Source organism: Miscanthus floridulus, chromosome 2 (genome assembly GCF_019320115.1).
Source record: "Miscanthus floridulus cultivar M001 chromosome 2, ASM1932011v1, whole genome shotgun sequence".
NCBI classification, from domain to species: domain Eukaryota; kingdom Viridiplantae; phylum Streptophyta; class Magnoliopsida; order Poales; family Poaceae; genus Miscanthus; species Miscanthus floridulus.
The window spans coordinates 73,902,870-73,929,421 of NC_089581.1; the positions used below are offsets into that span (position 1 = coordinate 73,902,870).

Consider the following 26,552-nt stretch of genomic DNA (forward strand, 5'->3'; position numbering starts at 1 on the left):
CCTCCGGGTGATCGGTGGGAGACAGTAAGCAAAGAGTAAATAATAGTACGCATATTGATTACAATGGGGTTTGAGCAGAGAGTTTGCTCGAAAAGAAGCGTAGATGCCACGTTGTCGAAGCCATGCATCCTGGAGTTGATGGAGGGCGCTCCTCCGATGAGTGCCGGGACGTGAGCCTCCTCGCGGAGGTGTAGCACGCCGAGTCGATCGGCCATGAAGTCCTAGCTTCCGAAGAGGAAGGCCTAGAATGGCTCGAAGACAGGTGGAACCCGCATCCCAGAGGGTGAGAGTGCGGGAAACTCCAGCGAGCCGAAGCGAATCGTATCGCCTAAGCCTACCACGGCGAGGGTGGCGGAAAAGTGGGCCATCCGATGACCAAAAAGTGTTGAACGTACAGCGTCTTCCCCACGGACGGCGCCAACTATCGGTGCAGAAAGTGACCAACTAGTGAATATTTATAGTTTTGCCGTATATTGTGATCGGAGGTGGCCTAACACTCAATGACACAGGATTTATACTGGTTCAAGCAACATGCCCTACGTCCAGTTTGGGTTGGTTAGTGACTTTATTCCTGAGCCCAGGTGCTCGAAGTTTGCTGTGGGGTTACAAACGAGAAGGAGAAAGAAGGGGTGTACAGGAGGTCCGGTCGGCTCCGGTCGGAAGGGCCGGGAGTGACGAGAGTTGCGCTATGAGTAAGTGTTCAAGTGTGTGCTTGGAGTACGAACCCGACGGTTCTATGGTCGTGAGCTAGTGAACTTGATCGATGCTTGTTATCTTCTAGAAGGGCTCTCTTTTGTTGGAGGGGGCGCGTCCCCTTTTATAGATAAAGGGGATGGCCTTACAAGTGAGAGGGTGAGAGTATGTATGCTACCGAGCCTTGTTGCCCACACCTACCGAGCCTTATTGCCCACGCCAACGGGTACAAGATAATGGTAGGCACCTACAACACTGTTGATGCCACTGTAGAATGTCAGGGAGGTCGTGCTGCCTTTTTTAGATATGGTAGACGTCGGTACCTGCAAACACTGTTTGATACCTGAACGCATGTGAGGGGTCTCACTATGTTCACCTGGTACGGTAAATCCCGGCGCCCATACCGCTATCGATGCCTAGAGGCACGTGGGGACCTTACCGTATGGGTGTTCTAGCGGCGCCTACAATACTGTAGAGGGAGATGTTGGCGCCTACAATACTGTTTGTGTCAGGGTGGCTGCAGAGTACTGTTCTGTGTAGGGTGTGGTCCCTGGTACAGTGGTTTTGACTTATGAGCCTTGCCTTGCTCTTCTCCGCACATCTCTTGGTTCCTGCCGAGCGGGTGTCCCTGGTCAGATGGCTCCAGTCGGCTCTGAGTGTGCCGGTCGGAGAAGAGTGGTGAGCAGGGTTCCTACGAACCCGGGTCGGAGACGCGGGGTCGGAGTCGGAAGTAGTGTTTTTGGGCTAGGCCTTCCGATCGGAGAGGCCGTCCGGAGGCGGCTGGAGTCGAAGCGAACGCTCCAGTCGGAGAGGTGGGCCGAAGTAGCCGACGAGCGGGCGTTGTTCCTTTTCGGTCAGACCTTCCGGTCAGTGACTGGGCCGCCCTTCCGGCCTGTCGTTTTAGACTCTTGGGTCGAGCCTTGGCGTGGAAGTCAGTCCCCAAGGGACCCCGGGTTTTATGAACCCGACAAAAGGCTTTTTCCCAACTTAGGCATTGTTTGACATGGCTTCTTTTACTCTAGCAACTCCAGACAAGCCAGTGAATTGCCAAAAATATTGGCTTTACCAGCTCCTAGTTCATTTCTAGAAGCGAGAAAGACAATTCCTTGCTACAATGCAAAATATTCCCTAGAAGTCAGAATTGTTTTGTGAGAAGAAACACTTCCAAATAGAACCTTAATAACCACCTCTACCTAAGCATCCTGAACCCCTACCAAGGAACACGGTGCAAGCACATCATCACACGATGTTCCACCTATCTACATGCATGTGGACATAATGGAGTGTTGTTGCCGTGCTAAAAAAACAATAATTGAGTCTACAAAGAAATGGTGGGAATAATTTATGAGAACGTCTAGAATATTTTTTTGTATATGATGTCTCGTGGTCAAGGGGATTAATCAGGGGTGGAGCTAACCTTTGCCATCGGAGTCAAGCGACCCAATAAATTTCTACAAATCCTATAGAGAACTACTCTTAATAACTGCTCACCACTACTGTTGACCCCATTGTGTAATACATTATACATAAGACCCCCAGTAGCCATGGTGGCTGGCTTCGCCCCTGGGATTAATACGAAAACTTTCGAACAAGACTTTACTAAGATATGGAAGTGTCCTTGCTATCGAGTAGAAGGAAAGGAGAGCATATCAACCAGGAGTTGATCGGTCAAAGAAAGCACAATGCATGAGTGCATTATTACCGACTACAATCCAGCTAGTATGTATGGAGTGGAACATCATCATGTGTGCCAATCTTCACACCCACGTCGTGCCTTACCACTACAAAATTTATTTTCCAACAATGAGAATCTTTTTTAGAGACGGCTCAATCTGCACCCATCTCTAAAGTGGTGTTTGAACTGAGTGTATAATTGCCCCTATTTTTTTAGAAGCGACTCTTTTGCAGACACGTCTAGAAATCGATTTCTAGAGGCGGCTACGCCTCTAGAAATCGATATCAAGAGGCGGCAGGAAGTAGAGCCCCGTCTCTAGAAATAAGAAGTGCAGAGTAAAATTTGAGTTTTTCAAACAATCTTGGATGAAGATACTACAAAAACCAAAGTCGTAAATCTTGAAAAATTATACAACTTTGTAGTAGACAATTTTTTATTTAGAATCATCTATCCAAGAAAAATTGCGTTTGAATTTCTCACATTTAACATTCAAAATTTAGAAACGAACTTGAATGAAAAAACAACCAAAACCAACGTTATAGATCTCAAAAAGTTATACTTCTTTTTCATTATACTTCTTTTTCATTTAAATTTGTTTAGGTTTATGAATACTCATTTCGAAATCGGATGAAGATAAAAATGAGGAGAAAGGATATCCCAAATGGATAAAAGTGACTTACACGTGGAGTGGTAGGGAGTTACGCGTGAGGCTTAAGGTCACAGGTTCAAGCCCCCACGGCCAGGAAGCCGTTAATTTTTCGCAATCTTACGACTTGTGATGGCGCGTGTGTGGCTGCTTGGTGGTGTCTTTCTGGATTTAAAAGAAATGATCCAAATTTGTGATTTCTGGACCACCTCTATAGATTTCTATAGCGGCGGCTCTGATTCACAGTCGTCTCTAAAATTTGATTTGTCTATAGTGCCTTTCTGTAGTAGTGTGCGCTCCTCTGCACCTTTAGCCACAAAATATCATTCAGAATTATGGTGTGGTGCCATCAGCTAGTAGTAATTGCGAAATTCAACAACTTCATAAATCCATCATTCTACCTCCGGAACTGCCCTGGGTGAGGAAAGCACAAAGAAAAGTGAAGCAATATGCAACATCTATCTAGTCACCCATGCCACCCAGTGCTCTAGTCTTACTAGTCGCTGCTAATTTCCTCTTTATTCCAGCACACAGCCCTAATCTTGCAGGCAAGAATGCCACACCCACAGATTCGTCCACCACGATTGCTGAATGATGAAACCAAGGGTTGCCCAGCATAGATGGACAAGAGTTTCCTCAGTAGACACATTGCATAGTACACAGTTATAGTTATCCAGGTGCATTGATTTTCTTCTTAGTAGCTCTCTTGTACTCAACCTATCCTTAAGCAGAAGCCAGAAGAAGAACTTTCTTTTGTTCTGACAGCAGGATTTCCAAAGCCAAGAATAAACAGGGTGGACTTGCCTGGTGCCAATTAGCTGAACATAAGCACGCTTAGAGAAGAAAATGTTGGGATTCTAAATATAGGACCATGAATCAGCAGTATCTTGAAGGACCAGTGAGTGCACAAGAACAGTAAGCTGAGTAAATTGCTAAAAAGCCTCTTCAGACAAAGGTAAATGAAAGAGATCATGAAGATGAGTGGCCTGACAAACTCTTTGGACAATTATATTTTTGTTCTTGACAAAGGAGAAGAGCTCTGGTAAACTTGTGTTGAGAGAGAAACCATTCAAAGAATCAAGCCAGAAGAAACATGATGACCCATTTTCCACTGTGGCCATAGACATACCTTTAAAAGCTGGTAAGAGTTCCTGGGGGCCTCCCATTGGAATATCTTGCTGCCCAAACCAAATGCACCCATGGTATGTCTAAAAAACTTATGCAAATTCTTGAGAAGTAGACTCTGATTATATGTATGTAAATTCAGGATACCCAATCCTCCACTTTCCTTAGGGATACAAGCCATAGGCCAAGCTGCTTTGGGTGGTTTCCTACTGTTGACATCAGAGCCACGGCATAAATAATGCTTGCGAAATTTGTCAATTTGCTTAATGACTGTTTTGGGGAGTAAATAAGTTGACATTGCAAAAGTAGGGAGAGCACTAAAAACAACATTAGTTAACTGTAACCTCCCAGTTTGACTCAGAAAACTTGAGATGCTTACCAATCTTCTCTCACACCTTGAAACCAATGGCCAATAATCTGCTACTGTTGGTCTAGTGAGGCTGAGTGGCAGCCCTAAGTAAGTGAAAGGTAGAAACCCTTTAGAGCAACCTAGGGTTTTAGCTAAAATTTCAAGCTTATCATTAGCAACATTTATAGGGACCATCATGGATTTATCAAAATTGACTTTTAAACTAGTAGATTCAGCAAATGAGTTAAGCATAGCTTTCAGGAAAAATAGCTCTCTTGCATCAGCCTTCATGAAAATAAGTGTGTCATCAGCATACTGTAGAATAGAGAAATCTTGACAGTGGGGGAGAGCAATTGGCAAAGATAGGAGACCATGATCTTTAGCAGAGTTGAGGAGATCCTATAAAAAATCAGCAGCCAGCACAAAAAGAAGGGGTGAAAGGGGATCACCTGTCTTACTCCTCTCTTATAATGAAAAGTTTTACCCTTAACCCCATTGAGCAAAACAGCAGAAGTCCCACAGTTGAAGATGAGCTGCATCCATTGTAACCATTTATCAGGAAAGCATTTGTGCTCCATAACCTTAATCATCAAATTATGCTCTACCTTATCAAAGGCTTTTTCAAAATCCAATTTGAGAATGATGATCTCTTTTGTAGATTGGTGACAGAGGTATAAGAATTACAATGACCAAGCTAAGCAATCTTGTATACATCTGCGCTTTATGAAACCATACTGGTTTGTATGAATAAGCTGAGGAAGAAGCAATTGCAATCTGTTGGCCAGCAACTTTGTAATGATCTTGACTGAGGTGTTCAGGAGGGAAATAGGTCTGAAATCAGACACCCTGATGGCATTATCATGTTTAGGCACCAATGTGATTAGAGAACCATTGATACTTTGTAAGCAAATATCCCGTGTATGTTTGATGAAATCTGTGTTAAAACCATCAGGCCCTGGAGCTTTATCTGAGGGCAATGATCTAACCACCAGATCTATTTCTTGCTTAAAGGGTGCCACCAATGAACTTAGATCAATTGCTGTGGGCATGAGGGATTCTAAATTGAAATGAATTGCTGTGAAATTAGAGATACCCAGCCTGTCTTTAAATGCTGTCCAAATCATGTAAGCCTTCTGTTGATGATAAAAAACAGGAATCTCATAATTATTCTCCAGACATGTTATCAAATTTCTTCTGAATTTTATAGTAGCATTTGCATGGAAAAACTTGGTGCTTGCATCACCAAGAGTTACCCATTTGATCTGCCCCCTCTGCTTCCAATATATTTTCTGCTGCTTCAAGAGGTTCTGTAATTTTAGTTCCAGAATATGTCTGAAATTCCATTCTGAAATAGACAGATCCCTGAATTCCTCAATTATCTGCAGAAAGTCTAGCACAATCTTTATACTACCAATAACAGTTTTCAGATTTGAAAGGGTAGCCTTCCAAGCTTTTAGAGCCACTCTAAGATTTTTGAATTTGGCTGTCAAGATCTTAGCTGCATCAATGATATGGACAGGAGCAGTCCGGTGCTGTTGGACAACACTATAGAAGTCGGAATGTTCAAGCTAATGATTCTCAAAACGAAAAATAGAGCCTTTTGGGATTTTGGTGGAGATTGAAATAGCACAAGGAACATGGTCAGATGTCTCCATTAAAAGGGGATAAGCTAAAGTATTAGGGTAAGACAAGGTCCAAGAGGTAGAAGTGAAAAACCAATCAATCCTCTCAAGGACTGGGGAGACTTGCTTATTGGACCATGTAAACTTTCTGCCTTTTAAAGGGATTTCAACAAGGCAAGAAAGCTAATTGCCTCATTAAACAAATACATGTCCAGATGATCACCACCAGGCTGATTCCTATCTTCAGGTCATCTACAGAGGTTAAAATCACCAACAATAATCTAGTCTATAGTTTCAGGCATGCTGATATTTTTGAACCACTGAATGAAATCTCATGGTACTCTGGAATCCTTCAGGCAGCAACTTCATCAACCCTTCTTCATGGAAATCATAGTCACAATATGCTGGTCTATTTGACAGTGAGAAATGATGCAATTTTCAGAAATGTGCAACCTATAGTTCAGAAATGCAAAACCATCTTCGGAAGGGAACTTGCTCAAGTTATTCTTAGAGCAAAAGGTAGAATAGCACCTCTACTCACTCAATGGCTAGAAGCTTATGTGTAATTGTATCAATTTTCTTTATTTCCTTTTTTGTTTCCTGAACACTCTTTGTAAGAACTGCCTTTATTTTAAATTCAATAAAAACATAGGGGGCACCCCCTCCTGTTTCCATAAAAAAAAACTGACGTCCAACCCTAGCTGGACTGTCAATTCCAGCACAAGAATCGATCGATCCATCGCCAGCCACTGTTCCTTTCTCCCTTTGCCATTGCTCTAGGTTTCAGTGGAGCGAATCGAATCATAGTGACAGATCCTGGAAGATCAAAAGGCGAACCCAAGTGCTGTGAAAAAAAGGAACCAAATTTTTTCATCACTGGACTAGTGGACTGCAGACAGTAGCATCAACATTGAGCTTTGCGAGTGCAGCATCGCATCGCCATCGCTAGGACCACACACGTACACCTCAGATTCCCTCTAGCAGATGTGGCTTTCAGCTCACCTAATAATCTTATTGGGAGGAATTTCAGCAAATCATGCATGGTTCCATGTTCTTACTAGTCCTGTGTCTGAGTGTGCCAAAATGATTGAACATTAAGATTTATGATGATGCACTGAGTAATATAATGTAGTATAGATTAATAATCAGGGTTACAGCTACAAGCTACAGAGGATAAGTATTATTAGGTGCACATGGTTCATACACCTAATAATCAGCTTGCCTAGTACTTAAACAAAAACAGTTAGTCATGTTGCAATTCAGGCCGGAAATCGGATAGAAAATGCTGAGGGATCAAATATCATAAATAGGCTAGAAAGAACAGAATCTGAATTATTGCCGGTGGGAATTGAGTATGGAGATTTATTGCTGAAGAAAATCATACCTGATTGATGCTAGTTGGAGTGTCAAATTAAATGTTGTTTGAGGCAATGCTGTACAGTAACGTATGTCTAGGAATGCGCTGTCATGTCTGTGTTAGTTTGGACTTGATCGAAGATATTTTCATGTGCCCCCCTACCCTACGTTAGGTCACTGGGCATGTTGGTTGATCCAAGGTCTTAACAAAAGCAGTCCTCCTATGGCATTATATTGATATAATCAAATCACCTATGTCCATAGATAGATTTGTAGGCACAGCGCAAAGCTTGTCTTGTTTATATATATGCTGATTATAGAGTAGATTAATAGTCGGTGGTAGCTCGTCGACTCAACCAACTAAACCACTTGGGAATTGTTTATTGGACTGTCAATCGATCAAGAACAAGCTGTTTGTTTGGCTCTAGAAAAATTCTCCAGGACTGTCCATGTGAATTGATAGATCCAAGAGGGTATATTTATATGTATATATATATTATCCTCTCTTGACCTGAGATCCCACTCGGAGTCAGGAGTTGCTACAAGTATAAAGCAATAAAGTCTTGGACCACTATCCATTTCAACAGAGAATGATCTGCTTTGATAAAATTTATTACATCAGTCCCTAAAAAAACCTTGAAATCCTACAATTTTTCTGGCAGATTAGGCCTCCTTTGGATCGCACGAGAAGCATAGAAAAATCATACGAATTGGATTCCTATAGAAATAGTTACTATATTCACCCATTTGGTTCTCAGGATTGGGGCAAACGAATAAGGCCCCCTTGGATTCCTATAGAAAGAGTTACTATTCACCCCTTTGGTTCATAGGATTGAGGCACACAAGTAGACAGTGACAGAGAAATAATAAGCCCCTTTAGAGCACATGACTAAAAAATGTAGGAAAACGCACAAGTAGTATAGGACTACACATGCAAAACAGAGAAATGGAAAACATAAAATCTTTGTAGGAACACGTGTTTGAATCAACTGAAAAAAATACAAAAAAAAAAGAAAAGAAAAAACTTGATGTTTGAGGCTCCGTTCGCTTCGCTGAAAAAACAAGCTAAAAAACTATTCCGGCTGATTTGTTATGAAAGAAAAGCACTGTTCCGGCTGAAAAAAACAGGCCGAAAAAGATGGATTATAAGAGAAGTGAACAGACCTGAGTGTGGATGATTTTTCTATGAAATCAAACGTAATGAAAACTTTCCTATGTTTCTACTGCAGCGATCCCTCCAGACCAAAGGAGTAACTCAAGCCATAGCCCATAGGAACGAGAATCCAATTTCCTTATGCAATCCAAAGAAAGAAAACGTAAAAACAAGCTAACTGATATGAAATTCATGTGCAATTTTCAGCAAGGACCCCTTCCTTAACGGTGATCGCCCCCGTCCCTGCGATGTGTGCAGCGGCGGGGGGGGGGGGGGGGGCCGGGCCCATGCACGGTGCAGCGGCAGCAACGGCGCAGCGATTAAACACGGGCATGGAAGCAGGAGGAGGCGCAGGGCGAGGCAGGCAGCTCGTTCCTACTGTAGCATAGCAATGGAGGAGCATGCATCATCGTAATGCTGATGCCAGTGAAGCGCGCTGTGTACCACGTCCGCGCGTACCTGTAGTATGCGTGCGTCGTCGTCCTTCCTAATCGGCTAATGCCTACCGTAATGCTGATCCGCCATGGCCATGGCGTCCCGCAGCCAACGAGCGCCCTCTCCTGCTTCGTCTCTCAACACAAACCTTCTGCTTTTACTTTTATTACGAGTTCCCACATAGTACTGGTGTTCGGCTCATCTTGTTTCAGCTTGTTTTGAATCATCCAAAATCATCCGAAACCTCACCAGCCGAACACCCTGATTACTAGTTCAGACATCCGAAGTACGAAGTAGAATCGTTTTTTTTCCTACGAGAATGTTAAATGACGTTCGGATGTTGTGGACCAATCCAACGCTTGAATTTCCAGACGTCCGATCACCGCACGATTAAAACTCTTGCTATCCGGTTAGCTTGGTTACGATTTTAGGTTCAAAAATGGTCTTTCTTCTATCCCTTCAGCGAGCTTAGAAGAAAAATCGGAGGAGAAAGACCGGATCAGCATCGGTGGTAAGCGCAAGGGCGGTGGCGGAGGAGGTAGGGGGTGCAGCAGTGGTGGCACCGCGCGATGGCCCAGTGGGAGAAGAGGGTTGAACTGGGCAGGGCATTCACGACGATCCCACGATGAAGCTAGGTTAGCATGGTGGTGGGGATGGAGGTGGATTAGGCGGCGAGGAGCCACTGAGGCAAGATAGGCGTGCGTGGTGGGGTTGTTCCACGGGTGATAACAGGAGCTAGAAGGAGACTAGAGGTAAAAAAAGACTCGAGGTAGAAGAAAGAGACTAGCCATTTGATCTGCATCCGATGGCTGGCAAGTGGCCCACTAATTTAAAACATTAAGGGCTCATTTGGATGAACGGTGCCCAAAACCACGTGTGTTTAAGCCCCTAAGGGGTTTTCTCCACTGCACTTGCCACCCCTGTCCCCCTAGGAGACGGAATCCCCTAGTGGGAAAAATTACCAGCTACCATTTGAGAAACATGGGGATACAAATCCCGGACGACAAAAAATATCCAGAATAATCAGAAAAAAAAACACAGAATTCAGAAATGATGTTTTCTCAAGCTGAAACTTAGCACCACAGATAATTTTAGTACTGATACGTAATTCATTTGCATAGACTTTCAAGATTATGGAAGTAAAGACAGACATGTCCAGTTCAAGCAAGGAATAAACATAAAAGCGGCATCGTGGAATGCGGCAAATTGGAAATTTCTCAGTGACTGATACGTTCAGTAGCTTTGACACTTCATGAGATGTCTCTTCAAATGTCCTGGACACTCAAACCTACATCAACGAACATTGTCATTATCACAGATGTAAATATAGGAACTGCAAATACTAATGTTAACTGCACACAAGATCATAGCTAGCAACAGACTATCAGATTTCTTGCTTATCAGGGAATGACAACAACATAGTGGGGGAAGAATGGAAAGGCAAGGGGATCTTGGAGGAGCTAGAAGATGTCTCGCCAGTCACCCCAAAGAAAAGAAGCAATAAGAAGGCTGCAAGCATGGTGGAAACCAGCCTGAGGAGCAGCAGCAGGCTCAAACAGGTGAGTGGTGGTTTCAGAAAATCAACTTACACTGACAAAAAATGCCTTGCATGCTCCCCTAATCCACCAACTCTGACAGTACAGGTGATCAGGGCTTTGGGAGCCAAACTATGCCAGATAGAAGAGGAGAATTTGTATGAAGAGGTCCTGCTCAGGAAGAGAAAGCAACCAAGTCCAGTGGGAACAAAGAAGAAGGGCACGCCCCATCAGAAGAAGAAGCCTACTGGTGATGAGGAAACCAGCAGGGACAAGTCTGAGGATGAATAATGAAAGGAACATAAATGCTGATGCCTAGCATATGTGTTGACAGCCTTTATTTTGTTCACCATGTTAGAAACAAATTGCTTGTACCCCAAAGGCTACAAAAGCCTCTATGTATCTTCAGTTGGAAATGATCTCTGCCAGACTGGTTGATGGGTGTTATGGTCAATGTCAGTTAATGTTTCTGTTTTAAGCTCTGAATTGTTGAGTTTAGCTTACCTTTGGAGCAATCTCACCCTTGATCCACAATAGGCGAACTCTTGGGTTTGTGAAGTTGATAAAATTTCTCTGTTCACCTCACACTTCATGACGCTTGTTGCTTGCGCCTTCTCTTCATCTGATAGCTCTTCCATGGATTCCAGAAGATCCATACACTTCTTGATAGAATAGTCACCTTTACTTGTTTCATCTAGTGATTCCACAAAAGTTTTGCTTTGCTTTATCTTGTGGTCCAAATAACCTTGTAGAACTCCAGCAATGCTTCTCTTTTTCCCACTTCCTGATCCCTTTTGTCCCAAACAAGCAGAGGAAGCTGGTTCTGCTACAGTGAGGTCTATAGGTTCACTTGATGCCCTATGATCATCCAAACTTGCATAGAAAGGGTTCATGCTGCTATCTGGAGCATCTATGTCACTGGCGTTAACATGTTGAGTGGAAGACGGTGGGTGCAACTCAAGTGGCTCTGTTGATGTGAAATTTAATTCACCTATTGCAATGCTTCCTATTTCATGTGGATAAATAAACTCAAGTCACATGAATGTCCCAAAAATATTAGCAGAAAAGGATAGTAGTAGCAGGACAGGTAAAAAAATGCTTTTGCTATCTCAAAACAAAAAAAATGGCGATGGAATTGAAGACAAAAGAAACATCAAGATCAAATCCAACGAATCATATCTATCACATGACTGCTCGGTAGGAAGATTCTAGCTTCACACACCCAGCCCTCCAGTCTGTTGGGTCAACCACAGTGGTAGCTAACTACGCAAATCCTGATTCAGCCCAGTCTAGTATAGTGTAGTACCCGCCACCTCTTCTGGCCAAATTTTAGAGCAACAGTACACTAGTCAACCACTTAACTATAGCAGCAGAATATTCCAAAACAAGAAAACCAGCCCAATAGTGTTTTGCCAGTTATTGAAGTTAACAACATTCTACCTTCTCTTAATCTCTCAGTCACATATTCACAATCACCTCGAGTCAAGACCACGAAAACAAATGTATCCACAAAGACTACCAAAGGATGCTAAACATAGCGCCCCAGCTCCCATAAAACAGACTAGCATGGTCCATGGCACCAATAACCTTCACTGAAGAAGACTTCAAGGTTTGGGGCTAACAAAAAACTATCTCAAAACAAATGCTAGTAGCTCAAAAAATCTAAATACTAAACACTGCTGTAGGATAGGTAAAAAAGCTATCTGCACTAGTAGCTGAATAAAAAGTTTACCTTCATACACTTTCTCACACTCGTGATACAAAGGAAATGCTTTTGCTTAGAACTTCTTAAGCCTTGGATGATCCTAGCAAATGCAAACTAAAGTTAGCAGCATAGTAACAAGCTAAATTATCTAGCAAGTGAAATGATCTTACAACATACATCAATAAGTTTCTTTCATTTATCTGGTAAAGCATTGATCATGCACAAAAAATCATTCCAGCCAACCCCACTTTCCTTAATCCCTGCCCGAATGGCCTTGTAGTTTCCATTAATGTCCTTCTCCTTGTCTTGAATCTGTGCCTTCGAAAATCTAGCAGATGGAAACTTCTCATTGAAATGCTTTATGATACTTCTCCATCCTTCAGGTGACCAACCATTTTGGCCCTTAAACCTTTCATGATTGTGTTCTTGAAGTACATCAAGAAGTCCTTTCTCATAATTAAAGCTCCATGATGCTCTTGAGCTTTATCCTTTAGTCATAGCTAGAGTTTACAAAAATAACATTCAAACACAACTGTAATAGTTTGGCGACATATAACATAACTCACATAGATAGGAAGTCATAAACATAGATGTCTTATACAATAGCACATTGGCATGTTCAACATTTATGATATAACACACTACAAAATAATCTTCATGCTCTACGACTTGACTGCTACTTCCTAAGCACGACTTTGATTGTAGCGTTCCCACATTTGCATGGCAATCTGATCTCTTAGGACGTTTGCAGCATGGTCTTGTAAATTCAGCGACTGCACATCATTTTGATGATTATCATCTCCTTGTGGCAGATCAACATGATCAGATTCTGGTATATAAGTAGGTTGGTGATCTAGCCAATTCTCGCCATCATTTAGATATCTAATTATGTTATGAAATACAGCGGCTGCTGCTAGAATTTTTATTTGAGATTCTATGGGATGATGTGTTCCCACTTTCAAAATTTGAAACCTTTTCTTAAGAATCTCAATAGCCCTCTCAATATGGTTTCTAAGAAGTGCATGACGATGATTGAAAAGCTCTTTGTGATCAGCATATTCTCTTCTTCGAGATGAGCACCGCCGAAACTCAGCAATGTGATATCTAACTCCTCGATAAGACACCAGGAATTGTGGTGTATTTGCATACCCACCATCCACAAGATAAAACTTTCCCTCAGGAACTTGGAAACCCTTAGAAATAGCTGATCGAAGAACTCCAGCATCTTAAGCAGACCCTTCCCACCCACAAGAGATAAATGTGAAGTTTAGGTTGAAGTCACATGCTACCATGACATTATGAGATAGTGTGCCTTTCCTATTCCTATATGGGGGGGGGCTTTCTCTTCTGCAATTGTGATAGGCACATGTGTGCCGTCGATAGCACCAATACAATTCTGTAAAAAATGAAACTTAAAAACAGAGCAAAATGTTGTAGAGACAGTAAGGTCTAGTGTTATGCCTTACCCGAAAAAGGGTCAAAATCTAGGATCCATAGCGATCTTGGGGTGAGTTTGGTTGGAAGTAGGAAGCTTCACAAATCTATAGGTGAGAGTGGGAATGATATTGAAAACTGCCCTTATGTGCCTATGGACAGTTTCACCACTATGCTGAAATGCTTTCTTCAGTCTATCATTGCTAGCATTGTGTGAAATCATATACATAAACATCCCTAGCTGCTCCTCAACGGTAACACATTGTGTGTCACGCAATAGACCCTCACGCCTAAGATAGTTACATGTCTCCTTAAATATTCGTGTCTCCATACGAAACTCAGATTTACACCAATTCTCGTGCCCCTCTAGAATTTCCTTCACCTTCTTAGCACCAGTATACTCGGAAGTATGCTCTGGCCTCTTCTCTTCATTCTGACATTCAAGTATTGTAGGAACAATGACAAGAAATAATTCATCATCATCTTCTTCTTCCATCCGTATGAATTTCCTAATTTTCTCCTTGCTAGAGCCCATTATCTAAAAGTTACAAATAGAAACAAGCTAAGATATTATCCTACTTGTGTATTTATAATAAAGTACGTGTTAGTACTTTATTTTTCTCTCTGAACCGAACAAGATCACAGGTAGCAGTACTAATTCTGCAAGCATATTCATAGTGTGACCTTTATATTTGACATTAGCATCAGCTCTATACCAGCTGAGATATTGGACTACTTATGTATTTATAATTGAAGCCTATGTTCTAAAATTACCCAACGCGTCTCTCTTCTAATTGTAAAAGTCACATATGCCAACTTGTGACATACTGACCTTACGAACAATTAGTACTTGCTTAAAACATTACGGAAGCAAACGAAAGAAATGAGTAAACATAATTAATCTAATAAAAAATGTTACTGCTAACAGGCTACCCAAACAAATAAAAAAGCACTCACTGAACTAAACTGTGAATACTATTCTAAAAAAGCCTGAATATTCAGAAGCTGCACATGAAGCACTTAAGAGCTAAGACAGCTAGCAATCGATGGAAAACAAACAGCTACTACAAAGAAATCTCTGAACTAACTGAAAAACGAAGTCTGCAGCTAAGTTTTACCTAAACTATCCACTGGTCAGTTACTAATGACACTCTAAAATGTAGTTGCAGTGCGCTATCTGAAAAACAAAAACAGAGGAAACCTTGAGCCAAACAAAGAGCAGCAAGCTAGTTTGACAACCTCAACTGAACTAGAGTCATTAACCTAATGTTCAACTAAAAAAAGAAGCAACCAGTCGTTGCAGCTAACAACTGAACTGGATTGCAGTACAACTGAACTGGATTGCAGTTTTATACCAGTAGCATCAGCTCTATACCAGATACAATTATCAAGTGACAAGCTTTCCAGTCTAATAAAAAACATGCCGTGCACAACTATCAAGTGACAAGCTTTCCAGGATGCTATTGAATTTTTTTACTCAATTATGTTACCTCCATCTAAATAGACTCATATGGAAGAATACTGAAAAGTAGAAAGTGCCTTGTATACATAATTACTGAGACCGGAAGTTTTTTAACCAAGATGCATTCACATTCCTATTTCTAGAAAAGGTGCAGCTTTAAAATGAATAATGGTATTTTAAAATGTGCTACAGCTACAACTACAGCTATTACTGACTAAATTGATCTAGCCAGCGGCAAATTCTCAAGTGATATTTTAAAATGAATAACGGTATTTGCCATTACAGCTACTATATTACGACTAATATTTGGCTTCTACCATTACAATCGATTTCCCAAATTAATTATCTTGGAAATAGTTTTCTGAAGGAATATAATGTTCTGAATAGCCATTTTCTGTCAGAGAGCTACCATACTATGCCAGAAAAAAAACTTTTTTAAAGAAAATCTGAAGCAAGAAAATATTTTCTTGTGATCACAAGAAACAGTATTAATTTCTCTACCCGAAAAATAAGGTACGTGATTAGCACTTTATTTTTCTCTCTGAACCGAAAACTAGAACTAGATCACAGGTAGTAGTACTAATTTTACAAGCACGGGTGAACTAATAACAGAGTTATGTCCACATCATGAGCAGATTAAAGTCAGTGATATAAACACTGCATGTACAGTAAAGAACACATTTGCATGCACATACACACATGCACAGGAAACAATAGCTTGTTTTCTTTCACAGCAACAAAGGACATTAGGCACGCTTGAGAACTAAACAGACACTAAACTAAACAGAGATGGTTAAACACAAATGGAACAAGAAGAGAGATGGATTGTACCACAAACAGAGATTACATATGCAACTTGTCTTTGTAGCCTTGTAGGTTTAGGTTAACAGGCTATTGTAGATGAAGAAATATGTGACGCTAGGAGGAACCAAATCCAAATTAAGTAGGAGGAACCAAATATGCATACAGTGCAGCACCGTGGATTGGAGGCTACCTAGGTAAACATTGCAGTTTGCAGAACAAACAACAAATACTGCAAAATTAAAGAATCCGAATCCACATAAAAAATATTCACACATACAGATATAGGAGCACTAAATTAAGAATGCACAAGTGATCTGCCATTGACCCAAACATGCTCCAGTGGAAAGAAATCGACAGGATTGACAATAAAAAAGCACTGGTCGCCATCAGACCACCACACAATTCATGAACACCCAGCAGATCTAAAAGAAACGTACAACAAGAGGAGGAGGTAGCGTCCAACCTGTGGCTAGGAGTCCATGAACGGGAAGGCTGATCGGGGATGTAGAGGGTGCAGGCAGCAACTCAACGAGGGTGGAGCTAGTGGATTGGGGACGGAGCAGCGACGGGCGGCGCTCAAACCCTAGGCTCCATAGCGGCGCTTTGCGAGGAAGACGAAAAGAACAGATGGCCTGTGAACGAAGGGAGCAAAGATGCGGAGGAGCACGAGTAGGAGAGGGGTAGAGCTCGAACCCTAGCCGCCACGGCTTACCTTGCGAGTCGGAGAGGAGGCGACGCCGCGCGAGAGAGAGAACGCGATGGGAAGGAGAAACACGAGGTCATAGGCGTTTATTCCCTCCCCCATGGATCAACGGGTAAGGACTGAAAAGCCACACGTATTTTTTCGCCCCACACTATATCCAAACGGGTACCGGGGCTACAAAGGGATGCAGAATCACGGGTGTTTCTCCGCCCGCGGATTGGATGGGGATACCGGCGGGGGTCGCTGCACCCAAACGAGCCCTAAGTCGTCGAGTAGATAGCAGCTTCTTTTTCTAACATAGGAGCAGAGTCGAAAAAATATTGTATATTTGATTAGTAGTTGTAAAGATTTAAGCCCACAATATTGATTTTGATTAACTCTTTTTACATTTGAGTGGAATCCTTGACATTATTTTCAGTTCTCCTTGACTTTAACTAGTATTTTGTCAAAATATAATTACTTCAAAAGCAACTTATATCTATTCTTATAAAGTATTTAGGAACGAGATAATATGGAATTTTGTCTAGGATCAAATATTATAAATTTTAGAATAGGATCAATATCAAAACAACTTGGTAGGATCGTAGTATAGTAAGATTTAGAATACAGATTAAGAGAACAACTTCACAAAATCTACACACAATCTCTTCTCATTAGAGAACTGTTTAGCAAGGTTTATCTTGAATTTAGCTTAGAAGCTACTCTAGGAGCTCTACCAAAGTGACTCTTAGCTCTCATCTTTCAATGTAAATCGAGAAATGATTCCTGTTTGATTTCACTAGAACCTGTGTATATATTTTTTTTGTTTGGTTGAGCATAAGTGAGTGCTTCCAAACAAATACCTTAGAGAATCCTACAAAATTAATTTCAGCCACAAATCATTTCTCTCAAAGAGCACGTCAGCGTCAGGACAAGAATGAAGAACTCTCCAAAGTAGTAGGTCCAAAGCTTCTACAGGAAAACACTCGAACTTTCTTCTGCCAATTTGGTCGCAAAAGAAAGAAATATCGGTAGCTGCAGCACTCTCAAACTATTGTAGTGGCACTGGCAAGCAGTAGCAGGTTGCGTACTCATCCTGTTCGTTTGATCGTATCAGCCATCATATAGTATTTTTCTCTTATAACCAAACAACATTAGTCGGCTTATAAACTACATAAACGAGTTCCGCAGCCCGACACGCTGATCATATCAAACGGTCATTGATTTGCCTGGTTTGCCTCTGAATCTGAGGGAGAAACCGGCGAAAACTCCATTTTGGCGTCTTCCGCACAAGCTGCACAGAGGCAGAGAATCTCAGCCTGTTCAGCAGGCTATATCTACCTGTAGCTGGCTTGGCTTATCAGCCAGCAAATAATGTTTTCCTCTCACACCAAATCAGCCAGCAGTACCAGCCGAAAGGAACAGGTTGTCTATTGTAGGCCAGGTGCACAGCCATACACAGCTCCGGCCCGACCTACACCTACTTGCGCTGCTCGTTTGGCCATACTTTTTTCGAGAACAAACAGTGTTTTTCTCTCGTAATAAATCAGTTAATAGTACTTTCAGTCATGGCTTATCAGCCAAGCGCATATGGCAAGTGCAGTTCATTTTTTGATCCAGATTTGGATTGGATTAGGCGCTCAAATCGAACATTAACCAAAATTTTATAAAATAATAAAAAGTTAGGGACCCCCATCCGATCCACAGCACAGAGTCTCTCTTTGGTTTTTATACTACAGGGAACCTCCAGAATGGGCGTGGATAAATATTTGCCACTTGCGGCAGTCTCCCTTACTGTACCTTGCAACAACCGGCACCTGGGCTGGGTCTGGGTGCCTTGCACAGTACAACCACCTTGGATTTTTTTCTTCCATTTATTCACACATTTATTTATTTTATCAAGAGAGGTCGGAGAATATTATTTATCTTTCAGAGCATATCAAAAAGCTAGGCTCTGTTCGCTTGAACTTATCAGTAGTACCTTTTTAGCAAAATAATAGTAATTTTTTTCACAATAAATCAGTATCAACATCAGCCGTTTTTCTAGCCAACCGAACAGGACCCTAATCTAGAATTCAGAAGAATTGCATCTTCTCCTCCAAACGCCCAATTTGGCCTTTATAATTGATAGACAGTAGTATCTCATGGGCAGCCAGGCAGGGTTTGTTTACTGCTATACGCCTGGCATCCAGTTAGCATTGCGTGCACAACAGTTGAACCAAGTATGCAAATTGCAAGCTATTACAAGTCTAGAGAAATGTTGACTTATAAACCATAGCTGAAAGTACTGTTAGTTGGTTTGGTATAAGAGAAAAACGCTGTTGGTTAACTGATAAATTAAGGCTTATAAGCCAGATACAGCCTACCAAACAGGCTGTCAGTCTCTTCCGGTTAAAAACTAAAGAAGTACTCCGAGGACAGGCTAGTTTTTCTTCCAGGTAAACTCAGTTTGTAATTTGTGCGGAACTCTGAGAATCCGAGAGTGTGCAAGCTTTTACAGCCGTCAACTGGCAATTTTTACTGGGATTTTAGTATGTAATAATATCAAATCATATCATGGCAAGTTCCATGACTACACAAACAAACATCATTACCAAAAGTGGATGCTAATCCATTCTTTTACTTCTCTTCCTAAAAAAACTAGCACTACACTACATACCTCTCTCACATCGCAGTCCAAAATACGTACCACCCCAAAAAAAAAAGTTACGATAAATTTGAAGAGATTTCTAGCTTTTGCGGCTAGACCCTCCTTCAAGACAAAAATTGCAAGAGCGTCCTGCCGTCACGCGGCGGTTCCGGGTCCCTCCCCGTCGGTGGCCTCCGCCCCTTCGGCCGCCGGCGCCTCGCGTTCGTAGGGGGAGAGCCACTTGGCGCGCATGTACTCGGGCTTGCGCCAGGGCGGGAGGTGGAGGCCGCGCTTCTTGAGGCTGGCGCGGGCGGCGGCGGCGGCGGCGACGACGAGGAGGCGGAGCCTGTCGTCCTTGCCCACGAACACGGGCGGCAGGCGCTGCACCAGGGCGCGGTACGCCTTGGTGGGGCGCGCCACCTCGAACGCCGACCGGAAGTCCGCGTCCACCAGGACGCGCTCGCGCGCGCCGCGGTCGGACGCCGCCGGGAGGAGCACGTCGATGTACGCGTGCTCGCCGGCCGGGTGGGACGGGGACTTCTCCCAGCGGGAGACGCAGACGTCGGCGTCGTGCCCCGCGGCGCGGAGCGACGAGGCCACCAGGCGGAGGAGGTCGCGCCGGCGCGCCCCCGCCGCGCGGTGCCGCTCCAGGTGCGCGCACACGTCGGCGAGGAGGTTGCGCTCCCGAAGCGTAGCGCAGTGGACGAGGCCCTGATCGACCACGGCGGCGCGAGCGACACGGTTAGAAAAAGAGAATCAGGTGTGTGTTTGGGGGATCAAGCAAACAAGCAATCAAGTTGCTACTACCTTGATCGTCTCGGCGACGTCGGAGGCCGCCGCCGCCGCCGCTTCCTCGTCCTCGTCGTCGTCAGAATTATCGCCTCCGTGGAAGCAGTTGCAGTACCGGCCCCCGTGCCCCGCCTTCTCGCCGCCGACACCGTCCTCCATGAAGCTGCGCACCATGCCGTCCAGGCACACGGAGCTCGGCTCCGCCTCATCCTTCTCCCCCGCCCCCGCCGACGGTAGACGATCCGCTGGCGAGATCCGCAGGAGCTGGCGATCGAACAGCCGCTTCAACATCGACCTCGACGGCGCCGTGGGCGGATCGGTCGCAGCGGCCCTCATATCTATCCCAACGCAAAGAAATGAGCGGCACGAGTCGTACGTATCACCAGGGGAAGCGATCTTGGCAGGGGATGGCGGCGGTTGCCTGAGACATGGCCTCGTCGGGCTGCTCCAGCCCTTGGATGATTCGATTCGATCGCAGCGGTTAGGGTTTTTTTTTTATATTTTTCGATCGGCTCGATTTTTTTGGGTGCGAATGAATTCCGGGGGCGGGGGAAGAGGACGAGGGTGAGGGGACCGGTTTTAAAGCAGCGGAGGAAGCCGACGTGGACAGTTCGATGGCGTGGCGGACAACGTGGTTGTTCTTATCCGCATGCTGTCCGAGGTGGCACTTGACTTATAGGCCCTGTGTCCACCCTGTGTGGATGTTTTTGGTTACTTGACATTTATCTCCTGAGAGAATACTTCTAAAATGTACTATGTCCATTAAACATAACAACAATGTACTTATTGCAATATTTCTACTCCTGACTCTTAATTAGGCTAAGGTCATGTTCGTTTCTCTTATAATCCATCTTTTTCAGCTGGAACAGTGTTTTTCTCTCCCAACAAATCAGCCGGAATAGTGTTTCGGCTTATTTTTTCAGCGAAACGACCGGAACCTTAAGTTTAAAGCCCGGTGATGCATGATCTTCAAGAACCTTTGTGATATAAGAAAGTGGACCTATGTATAATGATAAAATATATTTGTAGTAGTTAACTAAGGACAGTCCCAATGGTGCAGTGATGATGGTTTCTATCCTCATTAAATGACTTGCCACGTAGGCAAAACGCTGACATGGCAACGTAATTAATGAAGAAAGAGAGCAAAAATCATAGAAATGGTTTCTTCATGAAGAAATCAGGTCTACTCTTGACCCAATGCACCAATAAACCATGAAATTGCCATTGAGGAGAAACCACCAGTTTCTAGGGAGTTCGTGTCGCACTCCCATTGGAGCAAGAAGATAGAGTTGGGAGAGAGAAAGAGAAAATAATTATTACTCATAGAAACCATGGGCTAGAAAGCAGTACTTTTTTGTGCGGTATCTGTGACAGAACCGTCCAATTTATACAAGATCAAGTACGGTTGTCCCCGCTTAACACGTTGACACACGCATACTCTCACTTATATAAACCCAGTAATCCGTCGAGTGTCACGCAGGACCTCGGTAAATCAACATCACAACCAAGATCGTGTGATTAAGAAAATACACATCACATACACAGGGTTGCAGCGGAAATAATATTATAAATAGGTTCATAAATAATAGAACAAGTTTGGATTTCAAAACCGATTAGTGAAAACAACATAACTTTCAAATGATTATATTAATATAAGTTCCAAATACATTGCTAGCATAAGTGACATCCTCAGACAAAAGCATGTAGATGAGAAGTAAATATAGAGTCACCGAGCCCACCGGCGGTTAACCACCATCTTCAGCAGGCCAAAACCTCACCTGCAATATGGTGGGATAAACCCTGAGTACTCGAATATACTCAGCTAGACTTACCCGTCATAAATTAGAAATAAAATTGACTCTAAGGAGTATGCAAGGCTTTATAAGTGGAGATAGCTTGATAACATTTTACATAAAAAGCGATTAACTCAATTATACAATTAAAATTCTGTCATCAAGTTAATTAGAACTATCCATCTCTAGATTAGCAACTATCCTGTGCCAAACATGTGGTATATCTTTTTAGAGCATACAATAGTAATTATAGCAGGTATAGTAATTCCATGTTTATCCGAACCATCACATTCCATAATCCAATTACTACGATGTTGGGACTAGCCAAGTTTCTCACTATCCGGGAGAGACGGCGATTCGAATCGATTTCAACCAGCTGGGAATTTATTCCTAACACAAACTCAGACAGACCAGATCAACGGTCACCTTAGGTCACCTTTGGTATAACTCAGGTACACATTTCGCGGGTCCGTACTGCGTTGCACAATTTGGGACACCAGATGCCAGGACGTTCAGGCCTAGCCTGCACTTGGGCTCAGTTTAGTACCATACTAAAAACTCTGAGATCGCCGGATCGACTTAAATACCAGGGCCAGGAACACGTAGTAACCTTCGGTTAACCGTTTTGAACGAGGCGAGGATGAAAGTTCAAGCAGGTTGCTACACGGGTGGGACCACTCCTCGGAAGAGTGGGCCTGGGCCATGTATGTCGGGACTGGACGTTACATTTGGTATCAGAGCCGACTCTCGAGGTTTCACGGGCACGTGGGGACAACTACGCGGGTATGTTGTGTGCATGTGCGTGGACCCGTCGTGGACACGGCATGGCATACACATGCGCCGGCATGGGGCCACACAAACGTGTTGAAGAGAGGAGGATCCTGGAATAAATGTCCCAAAAGGGTAAGCTGATTCGGCATTCGACGGGGACGTCGAATCCTTAGGGGGTGATTGTAACATCCTAATGGGCCAAAGTGGGCCTAATCCAATCCAGTTATGGGGCGGTGGGACTGTAGCAGAATGGGGCGGTACTATAGCATCTGAATTCCGGGTGCTGTAGACCGAGCACTGTTCATCCGAAAATGGGACAGCCAAATTCGGGGTACTGTTCACCAGTGTTACTGTAGCACCACGAAAAAACCCCTATGCAACCAGTTTAGTACCATACTAGAAACTCTAAGATCGCCGGATACTGGAAACTCTAAGATCGCCGGATCGACTTAAATACTAGGGTCAGGGACGCATAGTAACCTTCGGTTAACCGTTTTGAACAAAGCAAGGACGAAAGTTCAAGCGGGTTGCTACGCAGGTGGAACCACTCCTCGGAAGAGTGGCCCTGGGCCATGTATGTCGGGACTGAACGTTACACCAAACCCAATCTTTGAGTTCAGCAAAACATCACATCCTTCACGTGGTTCATCTAGCGTACCTAAATGAGATACAAGATGCATGTGTATGAATGTGATGAATGGTAACACAAGATGCCTCACAGAAGAATTCAAGACCAACACAAGATTATGCAAAACATAGACACCAATAGCTATTTAACTAACATCACACAACTAACCATAGAGAGCAAGTACATCAAGCATGACACAAGTTTAACAAGGTCACAAGTATCATAACTTGACCATCAACAAGGGCATAAGCCACACTTAGCAACACATGGAGTAAACAACCACAACTAGCATATGTCTATTTCTGGATTGGAAACAACAGCTTCATGTTAGGATCATAACTAGAGTTATACAAATCCAATAGCCATGCAACAAGATATTCTGGAAAGCTTATGGAATTTTCTACAATTCATCTTTAATTATCTTAGCATGATTCTCAAGTTAACTAAGTCAAATATACCCATTTACATAAACTGGTCCGCAATTGACATAGAGCAGCCATTTCTGAAACCCGACTTTAAACAGGCATAACTCACAAACCACAAAGCTAAATACCACCAAATTTTAACAGCAGCTAGATACATGAATTATCTACAACTTTGTTATTATCACCAAAAACTCATTCAAAACCTAACTAGATCAAACACTAGCATCTTTCAGATCTGCTCCGAATACAATCAAAACTTGATAGAAGAATTAAAAGTCATATAACTCCTAAACTATGAGGCCTATGGTCTTACAATTTGAACACAAGCAAGATTATGAAATTTACTACAACTTTTGTATTCACTATAACCATAGCAAACATCATTTATACCACGAAAATAATTGCACAAGCAAAACTGCCAATGCAGCCCAACAGCAGTGGTACAGAAAACTGATCGGAACTTCATAGAAGCATAACTGGAGTTCTAGACCTCCAACAAACATGAACCATAACTTTTTGAAAATCTTAGAAACTTACCTACAACTTTCTTGTTCTCATATTAAGATGATTCTACAGTTAGAAGGGTCAATTAATCCAATAATTGCATCTCTGTCCAAAACATAGACAGAAACTGACATGCCACTTTAAACAGCTATAAATGGAGTTATACATGTCCATTAAATGTGGTTCTAGACTTTTTAGAAATATTAGCAAATTCTAAACAACTTTGTTGTAAACACCTAAAGCTAATTATACAACTAAGAAGGCCCCAAAATAAGAACAAAGAAACCCTCTCTGGGTTTGGGCAGAAACAGCCAGAGAGATTCAAGCGAGTATAACTCAAGATCTACTTAACCAAAAATTATGATATTTAGCTTTTTGAAAAGCTTATTAAAAGTACTACAACATATGTATTATCATAAAGTCATGATTCATAACTTAACTGAGCCAATTAATTCAAACATGCAGGACTATTTAGAATAGGAGCAAAGCAACATAGGGAATTTGTTATTTTTATAACTCTTAAACCATCAAGCCTAAACTCCTGAAATTTTTACTAGACATCACTAATCACATCAGTAACACTCCATAAAAATTTCACATTTATTTGAGTAAAATAACTACAGTTATCAAAAAGACAAGACACGACTAGCATTAAGAACCTAACTGCCTAAATCTATTTTTACAGCTAAACCTTTAAACTAAAACACATAATATTATAGATCTAGTGCATATAAAATTTTGCAAGGATTCCAAAAAGTCCTCGTTTACTATTTTATGATTTTTCTACAAATTACTATGAATTTTCAAAGTTCATCATTCAAATCTGTAAAAACAAAAGAAAAGACATGTAAGTCTTGCATTGGGGTCCCTACAGAAAACATTAATTAAACTACAGCGAAGAGGTCCTCAGGGGCACTATTCAAATGAGTCATGGCTTCGCAGAATGGCCCTTCCCTTATGTCGAATTGTTGCGCGCGGTCCTTGACGGGATTTAGAGCAGAGGATGCGCCGGAGCTTGTTGTCGTCGGTCGGAGAAGGCACGTCGTCGGCGTAGGAATGGCGGGGGAGAACCAAGGGGTCCACGCGCACCCAAAGGTTGCCACGGATGGCTGGGAGATGGATCGTGCTTCACTAGCCCCGCACGGCGGTGGCATGCAGCGGTGGCGGCGGCGGTCCTCCGGCCTCCTAGCCTGGGTTGGCTCAACGAAGCAGTGCGCGAGAATGAGGAGAGGTTGGCGGAGCCGGTGGTGCACGTGAGGAAACACGAAGGAGCTCGGGGCAATAGGGACGTTGTGGTGGCAAGTTCGACCAGCCGGCCATGGCGGCCCTGGCGCTGGGCGCGAGCTACAAATCGAGTGGGAGCGGCAAAGCGAGTGGGGGAAGGCATGGGGCAGCTCTGGCGCGCGTTATGGAGGAGCAGGGCATAAGGAGGCACGCGGCACTAAGGTGGGACGCGCGTCGACCATGGCAGAGCACACTCGGAGCATGGCGGCCACGTAGGCAAACTGTCGAGCACGTGGCGAGCGTCGGCGAGGGCGAGATGGGGAGCCGATTTGGGCCACTTCTAGGCCGAATCAGACCTTGGGCCAAAAATGAAGTTTGTTCACCTCGGCCTGCTCTACATTTTTCATTTATGCACTCTAGTCATTTGAGCAACATAACAGTGGGTAATTTAATCTCCAAAGTGGCATTGTCAATGCATTGACGGCGATTAACAAACTCCAAAATTGAGGGTCATAACAAGGTCAAACGAGTGCCATCCTTTTATATGATCTTCTCCATGAACTTAGCTCCAACTTTTATTTTGGGGTCAACTTGAGACGCTTAGCAAATTTCGGAGAACGCGAGACGCCAATGCCGATGTCGATGAATTTCTAGACTTGAATATTTCTAAGTGCTGAAATCAGCAGTAGGTTCCAACTTTGAGCCACTGCTAGACTTAGTTCCGAGCCGATCCATGGTATACTCCAAAAACAAAGTTTCTTCTACATAACATGAGCTTCAACTTTTATTTAATGTCCAACTTTAAAATAGGTGCAAAAGCTATAGTTCTACTTTGACTAAAGTAGGATCACGATAAAGCTTAAATTATCCTTCGTGATCCATTGAAATATTTTCTTGGCATTTGCTCAACATGAACCTTTCATGACTTTTGTTGTAGAGTTCATCTAGAGTCATTTGGGCATGGTTGCAAGATTTGGTTGACGATCGAGAATTCCATTCACTTTATAAAATAATTCAAGTAAGGACATAACTCATCATTTCATGTGACTTCTTGATTCCAAACTTCACGAAACTTTTCCATGGATCAATATAGATGGGTATTTATGTGAGACA

At 42.9% G+C, this 26,552-nt stretch overlaps 1 protein-coding gene across 1 annotated transcript; it reads right to left on the reverse strand.

Moving 5' to 3' along the window:
• Positions 1 to 19,178: 19,178 nt before the first annotated feature.
• Positions 19,179 to 20,633, reverse strand: LOC136539131 (uncharacterized). Its single transcript, XM_066531072.1, has 2 exons — positions 20,113 to 20,633; positions 19,179 to 20,016 (listed from the first exon to the last, which is right to left on the reverse strand). Exons 1-2 carry the CDS (start codon positions 20,428 to 20,430, stop codon positions 19,462 to 19,464), a joined length of 873 nt encoding a protein of 290 aa, XP_066387169.1. The 5' UTR covers positions 20,431 to 20,633; the 3' UTR covers positions 19,179 to 19,461.
• Between the last annotated feature and the right edge of the window lie 5,919 nt (positions 20,634 to 26,552).

Excerpts from the sequence above, each read along its gene's own strand:
- LOC136539131 (XM_066531072.1), bottom strand. The coding sequence starts at position 20,430 with ATGAGGGCCGCTGCGACCGATCCGCCCACGGCGCCGTCGAGGTCGATG. Across the intron at positions 20,017-20,112 it reads ACGTCGCCGAGACGATCAAG|GGCCTCGTCCACTGCGCTAC; the intron begins GTAGTAGCAACT and ends GTGGTCGATCAG.